The sequence below is a fragment of the Hippocampus zosterae genome, chromosome 5 (assembly GCF_025434085.1).
Source record: "Hippocampus zosterae strain Florida chromosome 5, ASM2543408v3, whole genome shotgun sequence".
Lineage (NCBI taxonomy): Eukaryota > Metazoa > Chordata > Actinopteri > Syngnathiformes > Syngnathidae > Hippocampus > Hippocampus zosterae.
In genome coordinates, this window is record NC_067455.1 from 10,829,082 (window position 1) to 10,856,605 (window position 27,524).

At 44.2% G+C, this 27,524-nt stretch overlaps 3 protein-coding genes and 1 long non-coding RNA gene across 9 annotated transcripts in view; 2 read left to right on the forward strand and 2 right to left on the reverse strand.

The window, feature by feature from the left end:
* gra (granulito) overlaps positions 1-27,524 on the reverse strand; it is a 229,659-nt gene that overhangs the window by 123,666 nt on the left and 78,469 nt on the right. The gene's annotated exons all lie outside the window — the stretch shown is intronic.
* Positions 1-27,524, reverse strand: part of stmn2a (stathmin 2a) — a 198,229-nt gene that overhangs the window by 102,482 nt on the left and 68,223 nt on the right. The gene's annotated exons all lie outside the window — the stretch shown is intronic.
* itga8 (integrin, alpha 8) overlaps positions 1-27,524 on the forward strand; it is a 70,675-nt gene that overhangs the window by 29,256 nt on the left and 13,895 nt on the right. For both annotated transcript variants that reach the window (XM_052066062.1, XM_052066063.1), the window contains 11 exons: positions 11-56; positions 158-265; positions 3,726-3,781; positions 4,724-4,881; positions 4,966-5,097; positions 5,549-5,616; positions 6,283-6,430; positions 7,766-7,858; positions 10,169-10,248; positions 10,571-10,651; positions 11,807-11,912. In XM_052066062.1, the coding sequence (XP_051922022.1) occupies positions 11-56; positions 158-265; positions 3,726-3,781; positions 4,724-4,881; positions 4,966-5,097; positions 5,549-5,616; positions 6,283-6,430; positions 7,766-7,858; positions 10,169-10,248; positions 10,571-10,651; positions 11,807-11,912 (1,076 nt within the window). The remainder of the gene's footprint in view (positions 1-10; positions 57-157; positions 266-3,725; positions 3,782-4,723; positions 4,882-4,965; positions 5,098-5,548; positions 5,617-6,282; positions 6,431-7,765; positions 7,859-10,168; positions 10,249-10,570; positions 10,652-11,806; positions 11,913-27,524) is intronic.
* Positions 21,405-26,610, forward strand: LOC127601124 (uncharacterized). Its single transcript, XR_007962490.1, has 4 exons — positions 21,405-21,531; positions 23,304-23,527; positions 26,207-26,257; positions 26,369-26,610. It is a non-coding gene; the product is annotated as an uncharacterized LOC127601124 (long non-coding RNA).

Consider the following 27,524-nt stretch of genomic DNA (forward strand, 5'->3'; position numbering starts at 1 on the left):
CTCCATGCAGACTTGATCGTGGGGTCATTCGGTGCCGGAGAAGTGTCTGTGTACAGGTAATGAATAGTTTTAGACCTTGCCCTTGATTCTTCAAAAGTCAAGGAATACCTCTCAAAAAAACGCCTCCATGTTGTGGCATGTGAATGTTTTTCCATAGGGCTCAAGCCGTTGTGACTGTGGAGGCGGCAATGATCCTGACCCCCAGGACCCTGAATCCTGATGACAGACAGTGTCATCTGCTGCTCACTGATGCCATGGTGACCTGGTAGGATCTCCATGCACGTTCACACCGATATGGACCATTTACAGTTTCTGATATATGAGAAGAAGTGCAATGTAAGAGTACCCTGAAAACCCCGCACTGGGGAGATCTTAGAAAATGGGCCTATGGTCAGATTTAATGCTTTCTTGCACCCTGTAACCTGATAAAATGATAAAACCTCCACCGTAGTAACCGCCCTGAAAGGGTTAAACTTGTGATCAGCTGTGTGGCAGATGTGCTATTATTTCACAGTGCTGCCTTAACCTTAACTAAACTCGTTTTATATAATGCCTTCAGTCATTGCATGGAAAATGGTGTTGGGCTACACAAGCAAAATATTACCTCATTGTGGTCGTCAGCCATGTTTATTTTTTGTTTGTTTGTTTTCATTTGACTGAAAATCTTTGAGGTCGGCCTTCGTGAGTTCCAAGTGTCAATTCAGACTTCCTAATGGTCATTAAGTGCCGCAATCGTCCTATACTAAGCTACTGGAATACTGGACAGTACTCTCACGCTGATGACAACATGTCTGGTCAGCATCCGATGAGACATGATAGTGATTTTATCATAACATGAGGGTATTGACATACATTTTGAAGTGACGGAGTGATCGCAATGAAAAAGCAACATATGCAATCTAAAATGTTCAGTCTGGGTCTGTGCCTAATATCCTCACATTCCTCCAATCCGTTTTCCTGGAAAAGTACATTGAACCCCCCCTGTGCTTGAAGAAAGGAAAAAATTTAAATATTTTTTATCATGATTATTTTTCCATATGTGCTGGTCATTTCAAATGAAAAGGATAAAAGTCTTATCCAAAAATCGGACTGATGAGATCTGCTGCTGCCGTAACGAATCCCTGAAATCTTGATGCTTATGGAGAACCATGCCACACAGTGAAACACAGACACACTCGCAGCACACACGAAATAATTCACCTGTTTTTTTTTTTTACGCATCTGCCATCAGCCAGTATCCAGTGCAATACCAAACTATATTTCATATAACCTTTAGGGATTTGAATCATTTGAAACCGTATAATCCTATTTTCAATATTTTATTTTTCCCATGGGTCAGTTTGAACAGTTGAAATGAGGCCCGAGTCGAAAATTCTCCCGCTGCTTCGCCGACGTCTCGCATTGGTCTGAACATATTAGGGCTGGAAGTGGGGCTGTTTAGACAAGAGAAGTGTGCTGGGCTCGCTGCCATCACGGTGCCGCGGCGTGTGAGTGTTGGCGGCGGCCGAGACGGGAACAGAGATTTGAGCCTGATTGACAAAAAGCACTAAACTATCGAGCTGTGTCATAATAATACTCAGCTAATTCAAATAAACAGGCTCAACGTTGGTTCGGAGGTATGCAACCAGATATGCCATGGTGCGCGCGTGCACACACACACACACCACACACACACACAAGATCAAACAGCAGCACACAGAATTAAGTGACGCCATAGGGGAGCCGCTTGCGAGTCAAATGTTGAACTGTGATAGCAGGCCCAGTTTTTGTCCGACGTTGATGTCACACTTGAATGATATACAACTTTTCTACTCAAAGAGTTTTTCAGCAAGTAGAACACATGATTTCGCCCAGCCAATCAGCAATGAGAAATTCAGTGCAACATTTAAGGATTCTTCAGATTGTAAATTTATTCTCACAATACGAAATAGAGATGACCCAAAACTTTTGCTAACTGTAAAAGTCATATTTTGAAGAAGCGGTTTAGCATTCATTCAAGTGCTAAAATACAGCAACACCTGTCTTGAGAATGTCATGACTTGAATTGTCATGGAACTCCACCAAGCCTTAAAGGAAGAAATAAGGTCCATTAACTCATCGGAAAATCCTCCTGGATCCCCCGCACCCTGCCCACCACCTTTTTCAGCCACTCCCCTCAGGCAGACGCTACAGATCCATGCGCACCAAATCCAGTAGACACTTAAACAGCTTCTTCCCTCTAGCCATTAACTCCTTAAAATGGTACTACAAAAACTACTGGTATACTCTAAAATGGTTCAATGATTTTGTTGTTTACGATGATACTAGTGCAGCGTGTTATACCGGAGACAAATTCCTTGTGTGTTCTACATACTTGGCCAATAAAGATGATTCTGATTCTGATTTTGATTCTGATCGTAAGCCTCAAAACACAAGCGTTCTCTTCTATGTTGCATTATATGATTATATTACTGTCTGTGATTCGTGCACATAACAAAAAAATGTCTTTGTAAAAAAAAAAAGAAAAAAGAGTTCAGACAACTAATACATACAACATTAACTATTTATATTTATTCAAAACACAATGCCATTGATTCTGTCAGTGATAAGCCCCACCCACTTCCTCCAAGTAGGTTGTGGTCTCGCCATTGAAAATGCACAAACCGATCCCCCTTCTTCTCATTCTTTTTCCAATAAGCAAACAATGCATTCCACTTATTATTTGTTTAATCAATTTTGTGTTGTTGTTTATACATTTGGCTTTTTATGCCTCTCAGCACTCATCCCGTGGTGACCATGAGTGGCTGTTACTCACTGTTCCTCTAAAGGCAAAACAGATTGAGGCGAGTCAATGAATATTGGTCACACTATCTGAAAAAAAAAATGGCTTGTCTGATGTTTAACAGGAGAAGATAGGCCACGAATGATGGATTGAGGATGAACCTGTGGTGTAAAATGTCTGAAAAATTCTCCTTCAATAAATGTAATGAGGGTGGGGGGTGGGGGGTTACAGTCAGCATGTCTAATAAGAACAGTGTGTTTGGTGGTAAAGCACACATGTATTTTTGGGAACGATTCCATACACTCTGGAGTCACGACTAAGACGGCGCTAAGGCTGTTTGCTGCATAACCATATATATTATATGCCACACACACATTGTGTATTACTAGCATCACAGTGGAGCACACCCACCCTGAAACAAATAATATAAAACACATGCAACACTCACAAAACCACCTGGAGAAGTCCAAGTAAATGTGGGGGGGTTCTTTCTTTTTTGATTTTCTAAGTTTTACGAGAGACACTAAAGCATCTGCATCATACACAATTATTAGATTCGGGAAACCCAAGTCAATTTTACTGATTTTGGTGCCACACCAGACGAGCTCAATTATGTACATTGAAGTCATTAGCGTTGTTGAAGTGGAACCAAACAAACTGTGCCTCATGTTGCGTAGTTTTAATTCAGGAGTGTCCCCATGCTTCCTTAGATTATGGGAAATTAGCCGCCCCTAATGTGGGGCTCAGTTTAGTGTTTACTAGATTTAAAGAGGCGATAGCACAAATGCACAACCACATAGACGTATATTGATGAAGATATAAATAGAGGAAATGCACAATGTTACTCTCCCATGTTACACTTCTTGAGGAATTCACTGCTCCAAGAAATAAAATAACTGAAGTCCATAAAGATGTCCACATTGAACGCCATACGCAACATTAACTCTGATAACTTGTCTTGCAGCCTGAAGGTGGATGTATGTGCGGAAGTGAGCGGAGTGGGCATCCCCAGCTCTGTGGGTAAGCACATTTTGAGGCATTCAGACCATTCAGATGCGTATGACACCATTTTTTCTTGTAAGTACTGTATGTACACTCACGTGTTGTATTCCATCATAAATAGATCAAATTGATTTTGCTGTGTCCCCATTAAGTCTGTTATTTTTCGGCTCATTGGACAAATAAAAGCAGGGGTGTCAAACTCATTTCACATTGTGGGCCGCATATGGCCTCGGAGGATGTCAAGTCGGACGGACCTTTAAAATTATACCATACTCTGCTCTAAATAACCAAAATATCATGTCTTTCCTTTGTTTTTGGTATAGCGAAGCACAAGAACATCAGGAAAATGTTGACATTTCATCAGCATATCATTTACCTAACATTTCATAAAACTTCTTAGATTTCCTTAGACAAATGTGCAATTTACTTTCATCATTCACAGATATGCATTGCAACTGATCCCACTGATTGTATAAATGCACAAAACTTTAACAAGTAATTGGAATTGGAAAAATATAGTCATGCATTTTAAGATTAAACGAAATTCATAAAGAAATGATTTTTAAAACCATTTACACATGTGAATATAAAATCTAAATGTGACCCCTGCTTACACTTTACAAACTAAAGAGAAACGTTGTGCCCCCTAGCGGATAATACATGAATTGTGTCTTATTGAAAATATTAATTCCGTGTCTTTTATGCATTTTGTTTTTCATTTTTAAATTAACCTCGCGGGCCTGATCGAACCTCATCTGGGGCCGGTTCCAGCCAGCGGGCCGTATGTTTGACACCACTGATTTAAAGTGTTGGAATTACAGTAACTTGTGAACAAATCTATGAACTCTCTTGGACACATGAACTGTCTGAAAAGGGTTGTAAATCTCACTCCTTTTCCTCACGATGCCGCAGCCGTGTCGTATCATTTCCTTCCACCTATCTCTATTCCATCCTCCTCAGACCTGAAAGCAGAGCTGCATTTGGATTGGTTGAAAGGTGTCCGAGGGGGTGTAAAGCGAGTCCTCTTCTTGGATAGCCAGGAGCCTCAGGTCACTGGACTCCTAACGCTGGGCCACAGCCATCCGCGGGCTTGCCTAAGTTACACCATTTACTTGAGAGTGAGCAGACCATGCTACACACGCATACGCCACCTGATCTGCTTACGCTCAGTTCTGACTGTATGCCGGTTTCTTTCTTCACAGGAGGAAGATGAGTTCCGTGATAAATTGAGTCCCATCTCATTGGCTCTGAACTACAGTTTGGCTCCTCCCTCTCACGGCCAGATGCTCCCGCCGGTCCTCAACTACTACAGTAGCACCTTCCTGCAAGAGCATGTAAGTTTGAACACCACAGCACCTGAACATAAATGGGCCTGTTTGTCAAAAGAAAACGTAATATTCATCCAATACCTCGGATCCTAGGTCACTGGTTAAAATCCGGCTCGAAGGACCAAGTAGGAGGACCTTAAAACACAAAAAGAGACGAGCAGTCAAACAGAGTAGTAACAGCCTGTGTACGGTTACAGTCTTGTGAAAGCTCTGACAACAGTGGGCTCATCTCCTCTCTTTTTATTGTCTTAGGGAGTTTCTGAACACAGAAGCTTCTAAATGAATGTAACTCGAAGCTTCTTTAATTCTCCTCCAACAAATGTAATTAGTATTTAGCAGTATGATTTTTGGCAAGCAGTCCAGGGTGTACCCCAAAAGTCAAATGAAATAGCTCTAGCTTACCTGTAGCTCGGCTGGCTTAATTATTTTCTCACAACAATCCTCTGCTTCTTCTCAGGCCTACATTCTCCTGGACTGCGGTGATGACAATATTTGCATTCCAGACCTTCAGCTCACCGCCAGCATGTAAGACATCAACTAAAACACGTGGAACTCATCAGAAAGCACACGCAGCCATGCCCAAAATAAAAAAAAATCAGTTAGTCCCCAAACAATAAGAAAGGTTTTGCACATTGTAGTTCAGTCGACCATGTGGAGCATCAATGTGTCTCTCAATCAGCCTTCCCTCTGGAGTGCTTCCAGATGCACGCCATCTCCATGGCAACATGATACAAACATCCTGTCACCCACTACCGACTGACACATACATGCACACAAGCGGAGGTCAAGGACATTTAATTTCATCAATGCAGACACTCTAGGTTCAATTTGGGTCAAAAAGGGATTTGACCGACTTTCCAACTTTTTTTTTTTAAACAAAAACAACTCGAATTTGTGGACTTATAGTATTCTTTTAGCCAATCAGAAGCTTGATTAGCAACTGTCTGACTGTGCATTCTGACATTCGGGTTCATACATACAATAGATATACAAAACCCTCTTAAAGTGTATTTAATATGAAATGCAAGAACTGAGTAAGGCTACAATTTTGAACAACTTTAGAGAACAGAGACCTTCGTTTCGCAAAAATTCCTTTCATTTGGTATTCCGATTATTTATATGGGCACGGCCTTATCAAGTTATTAGGTTCATACCTTACTTAAATATGAACCCTCTCCCACTACCTCACAGGGACCGCTCTGAACTGGTGATCGGAGATGACAATTTGGTTATGTTGACCATCACTGCGGAGAACCGAGGCGAGGGAGCCTACGAAACGGAGCTCCATGTACTGATCCCGTCCGAGGCTGACTACATTGGTGTGGAGAGAAGAGTCGAGGTGAAATAAATCACACAAAGTTACACACGTACACAAACACGCATCCTAAATCAAAGTTCTTGCTGCTACCGTGGCACACGAGTTCTGAAACTGGAAGCTTCACAATGAAGCAATTGTCCCGTCATGCTTAAAACGTGCGTGCATGCAGTTACAGTGTGACATAATTTCCTGTTGTGTCGTGACCTTGTTTGTTTGGGCCGATTAAAGCGGCACTATCAGCTGTTTGCGCTTTGCTGGCAACGGCCCAGAAAGTTTCCTTTTTTGATGCCCAAGCTGCATTTGAGCCCCCCCCCCCCCCCACTAGAAATCAGCAGGCTCAATTGCCATGTGTGTACGTGTGTTTACCTCTGAATGCGTGTGTGCGCGTGCGCGTGTATGTGTCCACACTAACAAGAGTGTAATGGAGCTGCATAATAGATGGTGTTGTTACTGTCAGAGCGTTCATCACTTTCCACCTCTTCGTCCCTCCTACCCCCTTTTTGATGCTGTTTTCCTCCCTTGTTTGTTCGCCCAAGATGTATCAATTGGCCCAAAATGTCATTGACCAAAGATGACAAATATGCACTCACATTCGGGGAAAAAAATTTGTCACATGGAGCAAAAAATCTCACGTTCACAAAAAAAAAAGCAACACACACACACCTCAAGTGAGTGACTGAGTGAGTCGGTGATTTTATTTGTATTTTTTTAATGGATAAGATAAGTATTTTTGTTTGCACATCTGTGAATGAGAGAGATAGAGAGGAAGAGGTTTTTTTTTGTTCGTCGGTATTTCTCCTTCTTGCAGCGCGGGTGTAACACACTCTGGCTGAAGGAGCTACCAAGTGCTGTCAGGGCGGGCTGGAGAGAGTGGGAGGGACTGGCCATCATAGCTTTTAGCTTAGTTAGCATCCTTCTAATGTGTTCTTATGTGCCCATTAAAGGATTTTAGGTTCATTTTAGAAATTTGTGGTGTGAGGAAATGTTTTTGTTAGTGTATGTGAGAAGCTTTTGGTGAATAAGAGTTTATTTTTATATGTTGGGAGGGAAGGTGGGGGGTTAGTGGATATGATTTTTTTGGCATGAGTGAAACGTTTTTTAGGGAAGTGAATGAGGATTTTGGGAGTGGGGCGGTAGTGTGAGAATATTTTGGTCTATTCGATGGGTTTTTTTGAGCCTGGTTTTTGGTGCATGTGAGAATGTTTGGGGTGCATGTGAGAGGGAAATACTCTTTGTGGCCTTTGCAACACTTTGTACCCTTTTGACCACTCAACTAAATCACTCAACTCCTTTTTATGTACCGTGGTTTTGTTTTTTTCTTTTTCCACATGTGTCCCCCACCCCGCCTTCCTCCAGTCTCTGGCTCAGCTGAACTGCGAATACAAGATGGTGAATGACTCCAGGCTGGTCGTGTGTGACCTGGGCAACCCCATGGTGGCCCAAACCGAGGTGAACAGATGCACACTCCAAATCCATCAAGCTCTTTCCCTCCAACATCTTTTGTCACCTACCTCCTTAAAAATCCGGCCCTGCATCTCCTCAGCTTTAGCGTATACTGATTGATTGTTTGCGATGGTTACCAATCATCTCATTGACACCATTTCGCTCGCCTTGACTCCCGCTCACACACCGACGAGGGTGCTGCATACCTGAGAGTTTCAGTGTATGCAATAAGGATATACTTACCTCCTGGATGACTGACACATGCAGGAAGCCGAAACTTTGTAAAGTAACAGGTCGTCATTTCCTGCGATGAATATATGGACCTCATGTCACACGTGTGCATGTCAGGGCAAAGGTTATTAGTGAAGGTGTCAAGGCGATGTGACGCCCGGCATTGTTATAAATCAATTACGTGGTCATGTTACACCGCATTGGGAAGAAAGAGAGTATAATGAGGTATGCAAAAGGTGCACGTATATGTGAGTGGGTGGGGTTTCCCAGCTTCCCAGATGAGAGTTATTAACTCTCCCCTTTCCCCCCACTGGATGCTCAGGAATCCACGGGCTAGTGTCGAACATACTCGCATGCACCCCCGCGCATATGCTTGGTATATCTAGCCTATAAAGAGTTGTCATCACTGGAGTTCAACCATTCCTTCTGGGTTATATCACAGATGCAGCACGTCCCCGGGAAAGGCAGCTGAAGTCTGAATTAGTATGATGGAATGCAAATGTAATAACCAAAAAGTATTCATTAAAAGTAATTAGAAACACACATTGACCACATCATTGAGCACACTTGCACAATTTTATGGTATCCATATCGAGAAGTACATCCAAAGTTCGGCCTTTACTAGAATGTGGTATATAATTTATTATCAAAGTGCAAACTTCCAGCTCCTGTATTTTTTTTTTTTCGTTTGATCGGGCAAGTGTACAATGAATGGCCTACTTTAACCCTTTCAGGGACAGTGGTTACTACAGTGACCTATCGTGTTATCGGGTGCATGAAAGGGTTAAAACTGTTTTCATTTATAGGGCGCACCGCATTATAAGGCGCACAGAACAGAAGCTACAATAGCGGCTGCAGTTACATTATGCATCCACAAGAGGGAGGTACGCTAAAGGGAACACAATACAATACAATACAGATTTATTTGTAAAGAGCTTTTACAACCGCTGCCGCTGTAACAAAGTGCTTTACAGAACATTTAAAATTCTACCTCCAAGAAATTTGAATTGTGATCCCTATAGAAGGCGCATAGGATTATAAATATCGGCTTTTGAGAAAATCGAATGCTTTTAGGTGCGCCTTATAGTGCGGAAAATACGCGACTTTAGATGCCAGCATAACACCAATAAATCATTTGTTATTCCATTTTAAGGAATTTTGAGTGAAGTTGGTGAAACTAAAACCGACCTCCGCCGTCGGATAGAACACCTGCACGGTTGCGTTGTCTCTTCTTCTTGCATAACGTATTGAAATGTTTGAGAAAATCCAGAAGACGTGTTGGTCTACTTATCCTTTTATAGTTCACAGCAAAGCATTTTTCAGTCTCAACAAGTGGCAGGTTTATGATCTCATTAGCGGTTAGGTTTTGTGTCATCCCAGTGTAGTTTTCCTCCATCAGCATTTTAACAAGGATACGGTAATACCAACAAATGGGAGCTTTGCTGTGGATAAGATGCAGATACTGACATGACATTCAAGTTTTGCATTCTGAAGCATTTATCGAGCATTGAACGCATAGCTTCACAGCACTTAAAATGAGCTCCATGCTGGCAACAGATGCGCCGCTCCGAGGACTGAAACTGCAACAGTAACGATTTACCAGCCTCTTTTGGATCAGACCTCTGTGACACTTTGACCGGCTCGTACCCGTTTGCCCTCTTTGGATCTTCGGCGCCTGGTTCTTCTCCTGCAGCCTCACTAATGCGTTCCATATAGACGGCCTCAAATCTCGGTGCCCCCACGGGGATGCTTCTTTTAGTCTGCATGCTGTCATTTTCACAACCGTGTGTCAGGCCTGACGTCTAGTGCGGTGCTCACGTGCATGTGTGCAAGCACGCCGTCGAGTAGTTTTTTGCGATGGGCACTCGCTTGCATGTGGTTTACGTTAGGCGATGTCGGGGGATTCACAAGCATCTCAGTGTGCGTTTTGTCAACACTTCAAACTGGATCTTCGTCGCGCATAATAACGGAAGAATGACCTAGTTAATTGGTCCTTTCCTGTCTCAATAATGCACACCGCACTTCTTTCTTTTTAACTCTGGGAGGCCGATTTATTTATTTATTTATTTCATGTACTCTCCACAGCTGTCTGTTGGTTTGCGGTTTGCAGTCCAAAGGCTCGAAGATGCTGGACCAAAAATTAGCTTTGAGCTACAGATCCACAGGTGACATACATGCCGCCGTCACAATGCGCATGACGCACATACACGACCGAACAAAGAGATGCTTGTCGGAGATTGTGGATGAAGAAAATCTGATCACGCAATTGTCGCCATTCGTCACACTCACTATGGGACAGGTCCCATGCGGTATCATTTCACATAAATTAAACACAACAACAAAATAAAATGATCATCTGAGACATACCTGTCACTTATATTAGGTCGCAGTTTTACAGGATGGAGTGTTTGTGTTTTATTTCTTTAACAACCAACGTGAATATCATCACCCCATCCCCCACCCTCCCACCCATCCACCCCCCTGCAGTTCCAACAAAGACAGCCCTGATAGCAATCCAGTCAGCCTGAATCTGGCCATCGTCGCCAAATCCCAGATTGATTTACGAGGGTGAGTCCTTGCATGTTCTTCATCTCTGACGTAAAAACGATCTGCTTTTGTGCTTTTGGGGCTTGGGGCTTTTCTTTTTTTCCACCCTTTGTCACAGTGTAACGTGCATGATTAAATTAAAAAATGAATAAATACATCTGCTGTAATCATGTGCACATGGCTTCCTTCTGAGCCCTCGGCATGTGCACTGATCGACATCGACAATCATGCAAACTCTGAAAACTCGTGACTTTTTTTTGTTTTTTTGTCCTCATCAGTTGAAACAGAAAAGCAAAATGATAATCAATTTTGTCAGCTACCATCATGTCCCTGTTTCAAGTTTGGGAGTGCACAGGGCATTGTCACGACTGGTTATCACTCTTTTTGCTTTTGCTATTTTATACATACACACATACCTGTATATATACTGTATACACATATATATATATTCTGTATACTGTATGTATATATATATATATGTGTGTGTGTGTGTGTGTTCTGTGTATACTTCCACACAGAGTTAAAGGATCGTTGTCCGATCCACATTGAGCATTTTGGCAGCATTTTAAATGCAACTCGGAAAATCCTACTTAACATGTGCTCAGCTGTTTATATCTCTGTCACAGATTGGTCGTAATTTGTTGCGCTGACGTGAGATTTGACTATTTAAAAAGAAGGGAAAATGTTTCATGGTGATCCAGAATTAATTCTGATTTAAAATGAGCCAAATGTAAACGTTCCAGGTGCTGGTTTGACTTTCTAGGTGACAAATGGTCCTGGCAAAGTTCCGCACTTTCTAACTGTTCTTGTTTTGTCCCTCCATGAATGATCTTTAAATGTGTTACCTGCTCTGATTATATGTTCACTGTATGCGACATGTGACAGTGTGACTCAACTCTGGCTCCAGTGCACAGCAATTACATGACTACATGGGCAGCTTATCATGTTATCACGTTACAGGGTGCATGAAAGGGTTAAAAAATAAAATAAGTCAAACAACGGAAAGACAAAGACGATTGTGCCCGGAAAATCCTGTAAGAATCTCACTTGAGAGTTTCAGAAATAACCTGAAAGCAATATTACGCTCCAAAGGACAAACCTAATGCAATGGAATTGTGCTTTCTGAATGAACACTTTCTCCTTCACTGAGTCATGTGCGTGTCCTCGTCTCCACAGAGTGTCTCATCCCTCTCAGGTGGTGTTGCCATTTCCACGCTGGGAGCCCAAAGAGAAACCTGTCAAGGAAGATGATGTGGGTCCACAGGTGACACACATCTACGAGGTAAAGACCTGCAGCAACTTTGGCTGCAACGGTGGAAGTAATCCAATAAATGCAAATAATGTAACACAATGTAAACATGATCGGCGGTGCCGCAAAGGGCAGGTGTGGTGCAAGGGGGGTCGAGCATGATTTTTTTTTGGGGGGGGGAGAAGGAAAAATTGGGTCCAAAATAAGGTACAGACGACAGACAGAAAGAGGGTGAATGGCAGACACACTGGCGACAGTTTACAATGAGAGTGTGTGTGTGTGTGTGTGTGTGTGTGTGTGTGTGTGTGTGTGCGTGTGTGTGTGTGTGTGTGTGTGTGTTTGTACGGCTATACTTGTGAGGACCACTGTGATTATAAGACCAACGTAGTGAGGACATTTTTGACAAGTGAGGACATTTAGGCCAGTCCTCACAAGTTTTTCATTCTAAAGGCCTCTAGAGGGTTTATATAGGCATCTCTCAAAGTTTCAGAGAGGTCCTCACAAATATACCAAAAATGATTTTTTTGTGTGTATTTTCATTTAAATTCAATACACACACTTTTTACTCACTACCGCCACCTATTGATTTCTGAAATATTTTTGTTCCAACAAAACTGAAACTATAGAAAACAGTCTCATGGGCTTATTAGAAAGTAAAACAATGATGTATTTTTTATTATATCTAATATTTGTCTAAGTTTAACTTTTTTAACAAACATCTTGTTTTGAAATAGAACTTGTTATGCAAACCCAAATCTGGAATATGGCCTCAGACCCACCCGAAATTACACCTTAAATCAAACCACTAAATAAAAAACCTAAAATAATCTAGTGAAGTACACACTTATTCCATTTGTGTCATATTGAGGTTTTAGTTGTCATTTCATAGCTCCACATTTGTAATTTGAAGTGCACATTTCTAACATTAAGCAAAGCTCTCTGTGAGTATTTTTACTGAGTAATGTTTTATATTCTATTGTATACTACTGATGGAACTATTATTTACTATTATATTTAGGGCATCAGTCTCATCTTTTCCATAAGGACACAAGGACAGAGGTGGCAGAATAAATGTGCACTCAATTGTATTAGTATTACTTTTGAAAAATATGACATGTAAAAAAAAAGAGTCCTTGAATAAGAGTAAATATGTACATAGTGGGGCAGCCCGGTAGTCCAGTGGTTAGCACGTCGGCTTCACAGTGCAGAGGTACCGGGTTCGATTCCAGCTCCAGCCTCCCTGTGTGGAGTTTGCATGTTCTCCCGGGCGTGGGTTTTCTCCGGGTGCTCCGGTTCCCTCCCACATTCCAAAAACATGCGTAGCAGGCTGATTGAACACTCTAAATTGTCCCTAGGTGTGAGTGTGAGTGCAAATGGTTGAATGTTTCTGTGTGCCCTGCGATTGGCTGGCAACCGATTCAGGGTGTCCCCCGCCTACTGCCCGAAGACAGCTGGGATAGGCTCCAGCACCCCCGCGACCCTAGTGAGGATCAAGCGGCTCGAAAGATGAATGAATGAATGTACGTAGTGAAAGAATCACAAGTACTGAGTAATTGGTGAGGAACTTCTTATTTATATTTTCAAACTACCACATTAAATGGAAATAGGAAAGTGCAATTAAATTAAAAAAGTTAAAGCTGTAAGCATATTTACGCCCTCAGGCATGTCGGAGTTCTCATTGTAACATACATTCAGTCATTTTCCGATCCGTTTTATCCTCACAAGGGTCACGGGGGGTGCTGGAGCCTATCCCAGCCGTCTTCGGTCAGTAGGCAGGGGACACCCTGAACCGGTTGCCAGCCAATCGCAGGGCACACACAGACAAACAACCATCCGCGCTCACACTCACCACCGAGGGACAATTTGGATTGTTCAATTAGCCTGCCATGCATGTTTTTGGAATGTGGGATCTGGAGAGAACTCACACAGACCTGGGGAGAACATGCAAACTTCACACAGGGTGGCCGGAGCTGAAATTGAACCTGGTACCTCTGCACTGTGAGGTCAACACGCGGACCACTAGTTCACCAGGCCGCTCCCCAGAAAATCCATCCATCCATCCATCATCTACCGCTTATCCGGGGCCGGGTCGCGGGGGCAACAGCTTTAGCAGGGAAGCCCAGACTTCTCTCTCCCTAGCTACTTCTTCCAGCTCTCTCCGGGGGATCCCGAGTCGTTCCCAGGCAAGCTGGGTGACATAGTCTCTCCAGCGTGTCCTGGGTCTTCCTCTGGGTCTCCTCCCGGTGGGACATGACCGGAATACCTCACCCGTGAGGCGCTCAAGAGGCATCCGAATCAGATGCCCAAGCCACCTCATCTGGCTCCTCTCGATGTGGAGGAGAAGCGGCTCGACTCTGAACCCCTCCCGGATGACTGAGCTTCTCACCTTATCTCTAAGGGAGAGCCCGGACACCCTCCGGAGAAAACTCATTTCGGCCGCTTGTATCCGGGATCTCGTTCTTTCGGTCACGACCCATAGCTCGTGACCATAGGTGAGGGTTGGTACGTAGATCGACCGGTAAATTGAGAGCTTCGCCCTTTGGCTCAGCTCCTTCTTCACCACGACAGACCGATACAACGTCCGCATCACAGCAGACGCTGCACCGATCCGCCTGTCGATCTCCCGCTCTCTCCTACCCCCACTCGTGAACAAGACCCCAAGATACTTGAACTCCTCCACTTGGGGTAAGATCTCTTCCCCGACCCGGAGGGGGCACTCCACCCTTTTCCGACTGAGGACCATGGTTTCAGATTTGGAGGTGCTGATTCTCATCCCAACCGCTTCACACTCGGCTGTGAAACGCTCCAGTGAGTGTTGGAGAGCCCCGTTTGAAGGAGCCAACAGCACCACATCATCTGCAAAAAGCAGGGATGCAATACTGAGGCCCCCAAAACGGACCCCCTCAACGCTTCGGCTGCGCCTAGAAATTCTGTCCATAAAGGTTATGAACAGAATCAGCAACAAACGGCAGCCTTGGCGGAGTCCTACCCCCACTGGAAACGATTCTGACTTACTGCTGGCAATGCGAACCAAACTCTGACATCGGTGGTATAGTGACCGAACAGCCCGTATCAGGGGGTTCGGTACCCCATACCCACGAAGCACCCCCCACAGAACTCCCCGAGGGACACGGTCAAACGCCTTCTCCAAGTCCACAAAACACATGTAGACTGGTTGGGCGAATTCCCACATACCCTCAAGGACCCTGCTAAGGGTGTAGAGCTGGTCCACTGTTCCACGGCCGGGACGAAAACCACACTGCTCCTCCTCAATTGGCGGCTCGACTTCCTGACGGACCCTCCTCTCCAGCACCCCTGAATAGACCTTACCAGGGAGGCTGAGGAGTGTGATCCCTCTGTAGTTGGAACACACCCTCCGGTCCCCCTTTTTAAAAAGAGGGACTACCACCCCGGTCTGCCAATCCAGAGGCACTCTCCCTGTTGACCACGCGATGTTGCAGAGGCGTGTCAACCAGGACAGCCCCACAACATCCAGAGCCTTGAGGAACTCCGGGCGGATCTCATCCACCCCTGGGGCCTTGCCACCGAGGAGCTTTTTAACCACATCGGTGACTTCAACCACAGAGATAGGAGAGCCCACCTCAGAGTCCCCAGGCTCTGCTTCCTCCAAGGAAGGCGTGTTGGTGGAGTTGAGGAGGTCTTCGAAGTACTCTGCCCACCCGAGTCGAAGTCAGCAGCGCCCCATCCCCACTGTACACAGTGTTAGTGGTGCACTGCTTCCCCCTCCTGAGACGTCGGATGGTGGACCAGAATTTCCTCGAAGCCGTCCGGAAGTCCGCTTCCATGGCCTCACCGAACTCTTCCCACGCTCGGGTTTTTGCCTCGGCGACCACCGAAGTTGCGGTCCGCTTGGCCAGTCGATACCCGTCAGCTGCCTCTGGGGTCCCACAGGCCATAAAGGCTTGATAGGACTCCTTCTTCAGCTTGACGGCATCCCTTACTGCTGGTGTCCACCAGCGAGTACAGGGATTGCCGCCACGACAGGCACCAACCACCTTACGGCCACAACTCAGATTGGCCGCCTCAACAATAGAGGCACGGAACATGGTCCACTCGGACTCAATGTCCCCCGTCTCCCCCGGAACATGGGAAAAGCTCTGTCGGAGGTGGGAGTTGAAACTCCTTCTGACAGGGGATTCCGCCAGACGCTCCCAACAAACCCTCACTATACGTTTGGGTCTGCCAGGACGGACCGGCATCTTCCCCCACCATCGGAGCCTACTCACCACCAGGTGGTGATCAGTTGACAGCTCCGCCCCTCTCTTCACCCGAGTGTCCAGAACATGCGGCCGCAAATCCGATGATACAACTACAAAGTCGATCATCGAACTGCGGCCTAGGGTGTCCTGGTGCCAAGTGCACATATGGACACCCTTATGCTTTAACAAGGTGTTCGTTATGGACAATCCGTGACGAGCACAGAAGTCCAATAACAAAACACCACTCTGGTTTTGATCGGGGGGGCCGTTCCTCCCAATCACGCCCCTCCAGGTATCACTGTCATTCCCCACGTGAGCATTGAAGTCCCCCAGCAGAACAAGGGAGTCCCCAGCAGGAGTACTCTCCAGCACACCCTCCAAGGACTCCAAAAAGGGTGGGTATGCTGAGCTGCTGTTTGGTGCATATGCACAAACAACAGTCAGGACCCGTCCACCCACCCGAAGGCGGAGGGAGGCAACCCTCTCGTCTACCGGTGTGAACCCCAATGTACAGGCACTGAGCCGGGGGGCAATGAGTATGCCCACACCTGCTCTGTGCCTCTCACCGTGAGCAACTCCAGAGTGGAAGAGAGTCCAACCCCTCTCGAGAGAACTGGCACCAGAACCCAGGCTGTGTGTGGAGGCAAGTCCGACTATATCCAGTCGGAAATTCTCTGCCTCACACACCAGCTCGGGCTCCTTCCCTGCCAGAGAGGTGACATTCCATTTCCCAAGAGCTAGCTTCTGCAGCCGAGGATCTGTCCGCCAGGGTCCCCGCCTTTGGCTGCCGCCCAGCTCACATTGCACCCGACCCATTTGGCCCCTCTCATGGGTGGTGAGCCCATGGGAAGGGGGACCCACGTTGCCTCTTCAGGCTGTGCCCGGCCGGGCCCCATGGGTGTAGGCCCGGCCACCAGGCGCCTGCCAACGAGCCCCACCTCCGGGCCTGGCTCCAGAAGGGGGCCCCGGTGACCCGCGTCCGGGCAAGGGAAACCTAGATCCATTTATTGTATTCATCATTGGGGTCTTTGAGCCGTGCTTTGTCTGGCCCCTCACCTAGAACCTGTTTGCCATGGGTGACCCTGCCAGGGGCATAAAGCCCCAGACAACTTAGCTTCTAGGATCATTGGGACACACAAACCCCTCCACCACGGTAAGGTGACGACTCACGGAGGGCCCCAGAAAATCCAATTCATTTTATTCTGCTTTGGACATTGAAACTGGAAAATATGACTTGCATTCAATAAGTAAAGAATTCCAATTCCACGAAACCAAGAAACGATTAAATTCCATATTAGAGTTTGGAATTATGTTGCTTTAAAAACAATTGTAAATTTTTAAGTCAGTTTAAATATACTGTGTGTGCGGTTGTGTTTGTGAACATATATATAATTTTATTTGCTGTAATTATTTTAGGAGTATGTGACATTGGTGATCCTCGTTACTCAAATACTGTATGTAGATCTTGCTCAAAATTTATCATGCTCTCCTTCACATCAGACCTCAAAGTTCACAAAGGCTGTGGGAACTTTGATAATTGACTTAATCATTGGCCATGAAGGGGAGCGGCTGTTACCTGCTCCAAAAAGAAGTTTTTGCAGCACCCCTCCCCCCAGACATGAGTTTGTTTACATTTCATTTAGCAGAGCTGCGCAGAAGCCAGCCACAACGCTTTGCAAGAAAAAAATGAGTTAGGTACTGTATTGCAGAAGTGTCCCCAGCATATCCAATTTATTTAATTCAGCTTTGGACATTGAAACTGGAAAATATGACTTGCATTCAATAAGTAAATAATTGTTTCGTCTAAATTCCATATTAGAGTTTGGAATTATGTTGCTTTAAAAACAATTGTAATATTGTAAGTCAGTTTAAATATACTGTGTGTGCGCGGAGTATGTGACATTGGTGAGCCTAGTTACTCAAATACTGTATGTAGATGTTGCTCAAAATTTATCATGCTCGCCTTCACAGCAGACCTCAAAGTTCAAAAGGCTATGGCAATTTTGATAATTGACTTAGTCATTGGCCATGAAGAGGAGCGGCTGTTACCTGCTCCAAAACGAAGTTTTTGCTGCACCCATCCCCCCAGACATGAGTTTGTTTACATTTCAATTAGCAGAGCTGCGCAGAAGCCAGCCACAACGCTTTGCAAGAAAAAATGAGTTAGGTACTGTATTGCAGAAGTGTCCCCAGCATATCCAATTTGTTTCATTCTGCTTTGGACATTTCAACTGGATCATTATGATTTGCATCCAATAAGTAACAACAGTAAGTATTCTTTAGTAAGAAATCATGTTTGCGTTGCTCAATCAGTCTTGATAACAGAATTTCCTTATGTGGGACATGACTACGGTACACGTCCTTTATGAACATGCAAGTGTGTTAACAAAATACATGTGTAAGAACACAAGCAGTAAAATGCAAAAATATATGCCCCAACAACACAAATAACACAAAAACGGCAGTATACAGTACAGGTATATGAACAAAATACATTATAACAAGAGTAGTCACAAAATGAGGGCTCTTTGCTCCAAAATGAGACCTATAACAGCTGGTGGCTTTTCTTTCCAATCACTCACTATCTCGAACTTGACCTCCCCTCGATCACCACCCAAGACAGCGTTGCTCAGCTGATGTTGTGCAACAAATGTCTGAAGGCATCCACGGGACCCTTCAAAGTCCTCCATGCCCATAGCGCGATGGAACTCGCCTTCTCTCTGATTAGCCCTCCAGTTAGCGCAAATTGTTTTCAAATCTCTAAATGACCTTTTCAAATCTCTAAATTACCTCGTGCCACCTTACCTCGATGACCTCATCTGGTCTGCGGACCAGACATTATTAGAAGGACCAAGAACTAAACTGAGGCTCAGAGGGGATGGAGCCTTTTCTGTTGCTGGTCCCTCTCTCTGGAATGACCTCCCACTGAACATTCGGCAAGCCTCCTCGCTGCCCATCTTCAAAACGCGCCTCAAAACTCACTTGTATTCTTTGGCATTTGACTCACCATGACTTAGATTTGTTCTTGGTTTTGCTGTTCGGTGCTTTCTACCGTATTTATTACAGACTGCGTTACTGTTTGTTGTATATGTTAAATTGCTCCATGTAAAGCACTTTGTATGCAGCGATGGCTGTTTGAAAGTGCTCTATAAATAATGTTGAGTTGAGTTAGCATGATAGCAGGTCAAGCATTCCAGGAAACGTTCATTTACTCTACAGTCCGTCGAGCCACAAGCAACTTGCTTTGAGCATCCAATCGGATGCATTCCATGTTCTCTTCCACAGTCATTACCATTCCTTTGTTTGGATGCAACGATCGACAGGACGTAAATGTAAATGAATGGAATAGAAAGTCGTTCACGATTCCAGTAAACTCATGCTAATAGAGAGATTCTGCTGTTTTTGTGCCAAAGAGAGTAAAAAGTGGTGCAGACAGTTATTCCGCGGTATCGAACGGGACTTGCTTGAGTTTGCTCTAATTCGAGCTTCCGTATGGCTTCCAGGTTCCATTTATCGGAACGTTCGTCCGTTGTTATGAATCGATCACTAATGTAATATCCATCCATCCATATTCCACCGCTTATCCAAGGTCGGGTCACAGGGGCAGCAGCTTTAGCAGGGAAGCCCAGACTTCCCTCTCCCCAGCCACTTCTCCTAGCTCTTCCCGGGGATTCTGAAACGTTCCCAGGCCAGCTGAGTGACACAGTCTCTCCAGCGTGTCTTGGGTTATCCCCGGGGCCTCCTGCCGGTGGGACATGCCCGGAACACCTTTAAAACTCATTTCGGCCGCTTGTATCTGGGATCTCATTCTTTCGGTCACGACTCATTGCTCATGACAGTAGATGAGGGTTGGAACGTAGATCAACCGGTAAATTGACTGACCGATACAAAGCGCGCAGAGCAAGCAGCAGCCGCTTCACCGCTGCGCCTGTTGATCTCTCATTCCCTCCTGCCCTCACTTGCAAACAAGACCCCAAAATAAACTCCTCCACTTGGGACAAGATCTCCTCCCCGACCCGGAGAGAGAACTCCATCCTTTTCCGACTGATTTTCATCCCAACCACTTCATACTCAGCTGCGAAACGCTCAAGTGAGAGTTGAAGGGCCCTGCTTGAAAGAGCCAACAGTCCCACATCATCTGCAATAAGCAGAGATGTAATACTGAGGCCACCAAAATGGACCCCCATCAACACTTACACTGCGCCTAGAAATTGCCAATGTCCGTAAAGTTTATGAACAGAATCGATGACAAAGGGCAGCCTTGGCGGAGTCCAACCCTCACTGGAAACGATTCTGACTTACTGCCGGTAATGTGAACCAAATTCTGACATCTGTGGTGGAGGGACCAAAGTGCCCGCATCAGGGGATTCGGTACCTCATACTCCTGAAGCAATCATATAATGTAATATCGTACTCAAATGTGTAATGCATAGATTTTTATTCTGGGTGAGGGAATTTTCGTTTGACAGAACTCCATAGATGGCAATACTTACTGTAATTATGTTTCATTGAACAATTATAATATTTAAGTCTGGTTTAAAAAATATGAACAGGTATATACATTTGTGTTATTACAGTTGCTGAAACATATAGATGTTGCTTGAAATTTATCATGCTCCCCTCAAAACAGACCGCAGAGTAAAATAAAAGTTAAAGGCTGAGCAATTTTAGTTTATCGTTGGCCATGAAGGGGGGAGGGGCTGTTCCCAGCTCCAAACCCTCGCAGTTGCACTGTTTGAACCTAGTTTATTCAGCTCCCCTCCCCCACACTAGTTTGAGCACGTGATCAATTAGGAGCGCGGTTCATACAGCAGCAACAAAGCTTTGCAAGAAGAGTTGAGTGTTGCAGTCGTGTCCCCAGAAAATCTAATTCGTTTTATTCTGCTTTGGACATCGAAACTGTATAATACGAATTGCATCCAATAAGTAAATAATAATGATGTTTCATCACAATTCCATATTAGCATTTGGGAATAATGTTGCTTTCAGAACAATTACAATATTTTAAGTCGTTTTTAAAATATGTGTGTGTGTATATACTGTATATATATACAGTATGTATATACACACACATGTATATATGCTGTGCTCATTTTAGGAGTACATGACATTGGTGTAAACAAGATTTCATAAAATATGTTGATATTGCTTGACATTTACTATGCCCCACTTCAAAACGGACCTCAGAGGAAAAGTGAAGGAGTTTTGGTTATGAAGGGGCGGGGCTGTTTTCACACCCCAAAACGTCACAGTTACGTTGCAGGAAACGAGTTTCTACAGCTACCCTCCCCCACATCACACTCGGTGACCATCAATTAGGAAACGCGCGCTTTGCTACCTGCACAAAAGGAAGGCGTTGAGAAGAGTGAGCGTACGAGTCAGCATCATCGAGAAAACCCCAGAAAGTGACAAATACTTCAGAATTAAAGCAGGTAAGACACTCAAGTTTTGAATATTTTCTTACAAGTTAGTTATTCTAAGTAATTCGGGCAGGCTCAAAGGTTCGTGTTATATCAGCATTAGAGTGAAACCAACTATATGAATAACTCTACTATGCTGTACCTAAGGAGTTGTCACCAAGATAGAAAGTTTCCTCTCAAACAATAAACTTTCAATAGGCCGTCAGACACACAATACAGCGCCACAGAATAGGCCGTTGGTGTGGTAAAATCAAGTTTTAACCCCCCCCCCCCGCCGTCGTCTCGCCGTCGTCGCCATTTTAGTTGAGCAGAAAATTAGTTGCAAATGACCCAGCGTCTTTCGCCGCCGCCGCCATCTTAGTTGAGCAGAAAATTAGTTGCAAATGACCCAGCGTCTTTCGCCGCCGCCGCCATCTTAGTTGAGCAGAGAATTAGTTGCAAATGGAACCAGTGTTTTTCCATATACAGAAAGTAAATGCAAAAAGACGATGTAAAATACCAAGCAATTTACAGATAACAAAGTGGGTTGAACGAAATATTATACTGTGAACCATTATCAACACAAAAGTTAAAATAAAATAATAAATAAATAAAAAATAATAATAAAGGTTAAATGTGTGGATCACCAAAACCTATGCATTTTGGGCTGAAAAACCCCCCACTTATATGAGGAGAGATGCATATTTTCTATGTTTGTTAAGCTTTCTACTATTTTATGGGGACATTTTGATGATTTTTTTTGTGGCAACATACATTGTCACTGTCATCAACTTTTGCGATTTGTAACCACACTCGCTCATCGTTTATTGATCCCAAATATCCTTATTGGCAAAGCCGAATTAGTGGTGATTGAAACTTTGACTTTTCAAACGTCAAACCAGTTATTGGCCCAGGCTTATAAAAACACACTAGTGATGCATTCTCAGCATGAATCTTAACCTTATCATACTCATATCAACTTAGTGATTAGACGTTAATCGGCAAATTAGTGGATGAATGTTGATGTAATTCAAGGAGAAAAAAAATGCTCTGGCGTGCAGAGATTTAGTGAATATGCGTTCATTTTAGTCGCCACATACTAAGAGAAATTTCCTCTTCTGGGAATAGGATGAACGTGGAAGGAATTCAAACAAATTTGATTAAAAAGTACACATGATGCGTTCAAAGAATTAATGTGAATATTGTAATTATATACAGTAATTGCATCTTAATAGGTGTATGAAAAGATTGACCTGGGTACAGCTCACGTGGAAAATTGTTCTCTCCGCACTCTGTGTCGGCCATCATTGTTATTGGATTGCCAAATACTTGGAAATAAGCCTCTCTTTGTGACGCAGATGATTCGCCAAATGTGTAGTGGCAACTAGTACAGTATTAAATTTACATTTATTAAGTTTTTAATTTTCTGAAATATCGATTGCTGGTATTGGCAGCCTCCACGATAACCTTAAAATAATGCCGGTATCAGCCTGATACCATTATTTGGTTTCGGCACTTGCCTATCTTTGCCAAGCACTGGAAATGAGTGATATAGACATTTTTAAAAATTATAATAAGTCGACTTTTAATTGATTACCCGGTCAGTTTCAAATGCTTTATTTGCCCATATTAAACAAAATAAGTTATTTCTATAAGGTATTTCTGTTTTGCCATGTTAATGTGTTCGATTAATATTTTATCCCACAGAACTATCTTGTCATGTAAGCCTGAATTATCAGTACTATTCTCTAACATCATTAATTGCAATGGTATTTTCTGATCTTTTTTTTTTTTTTTAATAACAGATGGACAATCCCACTGAAGATGGTGATTATTCTGACTCAAGTCTTTTTGGATCAGATGAGGAATACAAACCAACTAAGACATCCTCTGAGTCGAGTGATGACGAGGAGATATTCCATCCAAAGGTAGAAAAATTGTTCTCTTATGATACATCCAGTGAAGACTCTACAAGTCATCAGACATATGAAGCAGAGGAGCACAGTCATGTCTGCAATTCGTAAAGAAGGTAACCCATTAACCTATGTAAAAACAAAAGATGAGCAAAGAAGATCCTTCTTTAACCATAAAAGCATTTACAAAAAGGGAAGGCAAACGAGTTTGGCACAGAAGTCATTATTGCTTCTACTGTGGCCAATCAAATTTAAAGATGGCAAGGCAATTGGAAAGGAAACATAAGGAATCACAAAATAAATTCTGTGGGGTGGTTTGTGAACACATAACAAAGGAACAAACTACACAATCAACTCTGAGACGGTCCAGTCTCCTACAAAAGGAAAGATGACAGAAGTACAAACGAGCACGAAAGCAACACATTCTACCCGTATGTAATCAACTCTTTTCACGCGTAGCAAGTCTACTCCTGTAGCGTTCACACGTCCCATTTTATATCGGTGCTGCCCCGCATACTAGCATTTACTCCAGAGTAAATGTTTAAACCACCTCCTGAGCAGGGTTACATTTGCTCCGTTTTAAGCTGTTTTCAGGGGCTACACTGGTGTAACTTTGTACGTGGCAATGCTCGACATGGGGGCAGTCGGCTTTTGGGGTGGGGTGGGGGGGCAGAACGGATGAATGGACATGTCAAGAGTTTTAATTTCTCCATATTTTGTTCCGGTCAGTTGTCACGCAGTATGAGGAACATATATAAATTATATTTAATCCTTGTGTATTTTTAGCCGTTATAAATCAAATGTTTCTTGGGGGAAATAATGCGGCGTAAATTCACTCTAGCACCTAAAGCACTATGAAATGACATACAACAAAAATTTCTACTGTACAATATTACACGATCGATTACAGCATTGTTTTGGGTATTTTTGTATTTAGATTCATGTTCTTACCATTTCATTTATCAAATGCATTGCCCACACTGGACAATGTAATCTATCAATATAAAAGTTGTTTTTCGAAACCCCTGCTATTCGCGTTCAATAGAGACCAGGCTCGTTCACTGGCTGCCACTGGAATGCACTTGAAGGGGGAAGATAATTTATGGATGATGGTTATTTTGAATCAGGAATCAGTATTTTATTTCTGCCAAATATTTGCATTGGTCTAACAAAATTTAATTATGTCGGTTGGTTCACACTGACTAGCATGAAATCATACAAGATGTTCTTGTAACATACCTTTCAAATGTTATATGTTGCCCAGTAAATCTTCTCTATTCTTAATGGAAGCACGAACTTGTATTTAATACATAATACAATGATTTGCATGTCATGTTCAACCTCTATTTAATTGGCTACACTACAGTGCACTCCGCTTAATAGAACACCATTGGGCCGAAGCGCTTCTGTTCTACTAAGCGGGGTTTCTATTAACCGGAGACACTTTATTAGGTACACCTTCAGACACGTCGACGACCAAGTTATGCACGCAGAAAAACCCCTGCTGACGAGTTAGAGATATTTCGACTGTGGACGTCCATATCTTTAATCAAACAACAAAACAACAACTTTAATCAACTTCAGTCAAACATCTCAAATCACGAGAAAAATTTCGTTACTTTTGTCTGGAAACAGGAGTCCGTAATTTTGCGGTTGACTTCCCTCTCAATGCGCTGGATAAGAGGGAAGTCCTGGAAACCGCGGGCGTACCTTCTGAGAATCCGGCAATGCATCGTATCGTCTGAGTATGTCCTTCTTATCCGCAGGTGATCGCCCTCGTCTCTTGAATGAAGTTGAAGCCATTGTGACGTGCGTGTGTCTATGTGTGGAGTGACGCGTGCTACCTTTTACTGTATACGGCTAGAACTACCGCGTTTTCTCGTGATAGTGGTACAGTATCGCGATAGCTACACTTCAAAAACCACTAGTTTACAATGTTCATTGCTTACGGCCTGTTCTATTAAGCGGAGATCTGTTCTACTAAGCGGAGTATCTTTATAGGAAATTGCATTAGGCAAATCGGTTCCAGAGCCTTTTGCTCTATTAAGCGGATTACTCTATTAACCGGTGTTCTATTAAGCGGAGTGCACTGTACTATGTTGGAATTGATGGCTGCAACACGTTCCAAACAAGCTGGGACAAGGTGGTTTTGGATGCAGTGCTCTCTGATAGGTCGAAGGTCATGGCCTTGAATGTTATCCGTTTTTGGCCTTACCGCTTACATGCACTGATTGGTCCAGATTCTCTGAACCTTTTGATATTATGGACCAAAGATGACGTAATCCCTCAATTCCTTGCAATTATACGTTGTGAAACTCTGTCCTTCAACGATTCAACTTGTGGTGACCCTCACCCAATCTTTGCTTGTGAATTCAGGGTAGCTACTTTTTGACCCAATCATGGCACCCACCCATTCACAGTTAGCCTGTTCACCGGTGGGATGTGACAAACAGGGGTTTGATGAGCATTTCTCAACATTATTTTTTTTGCTAGCTGTTCCATCTTTTATGGAACGCATTACAGCCATTAAATTCTAAGTTAAATATTATTGGAAAAAATTAAATGTACCAATTTGAACATTGAATGTTGTCTTGTCTTTGTAATGCTTCACTTAAATATAGGTTGGGCATGATTTGCAAATCATTGTATTCTGTTTTGATTGATGAGCATAATGTCCCAATTTCACTGGAATTGGGTTACTAAATGAATGCCTTGATGGCATATTTTTGTTCAACACTGATTTAGTAAAATGTGTCACTTTGTTCTCCTTTTCATGTGGTGGTATCGACCTTTAGCCCCAAAAAGGGAAAAGCATCTCTCCAAAAGAGGGAAGACTGAATTGGATGGTAAGCTTTGGATGAGGAACTATATCTCTTTTTTCATAATTTAACCAGTTAAAATGCATGCAACGTATTTGACAATGAGTGTCAAATCAGGGATGTCCCATTTCATTGCAGATTCGAGTCCAGGCGGGGACCCTGGCGGTCCGATCCTTGGCTGCAGAAGCTAGCTCTTGGGACATGGAATGTCACCTCTCTGGCAGGGAAGGAGCCCGAGCTGGTGTGTGAGGCAGAGAATTTCCGACTGGATATAGTCGGACTTGCCTCCACACACAGCCTGGGTTCTGGTACCAGTTCTCTCGAGAGGGGTTGGACTCTCTTCCACTCTGGAGTTGCTCACGGTGAGAGGCGCAGAGCAGGTGTGGACATACTCATTGCCCCCCGCCTCAGTACCTGTACATTGGGGTTCACACCGGTAGACGAGAGGGTTGCCTCCCTCCCCCTTCGGGTGGGTGGACGGGTCCTGACTGTTGTTTGTGCATATGCACCAAACAGCAGCTCAGCATACCCACCCTTTTTGGAGTCCTTGGAGGGTGTGCTGGAGAGTACTCCTGCTGGGGACTCCATTGTTCTGCTGGGGGACTTCAATACTCACGTGGGCAATGACAGTGATACCTGGAGGGGCGTGATTGGGAGGAACGGCCCCCCCGATCAAAACCCGAGTGGTGTTTTGTTATTGGACTTCTGTGCTCGTCACGGATTGTCCATAACGAACACCTTGTTCAAACATAAGGGTGTCCATATGTGCACTTGGCACCAGGACACCCTAGGCCGCAGTTCGATGATCGACTTTGTAGTTGTATCATCGGATTTGCGGCCGCATGTTCTGGACACTCGGGTGAAGAGAGGGGCGGAGCTGTCAACTGATCACCACCTGGTGGTGAGTAGGCTCCGATGGTGGGGGAAGATGCCGGTCCGTCCTGGCAGACCCAAACGTATAGTGAGGGTTTGTTGGGAGCGTCTGGCGGAATCCCCTGTCAGAAGGAGTTTCAACTCCCACCTCCGACAGAGCTTTTCCCATGTTCCGGGGGAGACGGGGGACATTGAGTCCGAGTGGACCATGTTCCGTGCCTCTATTGTTGAGGCGGCCAATCTGAGTTGTGGCCGTAAGTTGGTTGGTGCCTGTCGTGGCGGCAATCCCCGTACTCGCTGGTGCACACCAGCAGTAAGGGATGCCGTCAAGCTGAAGGAGTCCTATCGAGCCTTTATGGCCTGTGGGACCCCAGAGGCAGCTGACGGGTATCGACTGGCCAAGCGGACCGCGGCTTCGGTG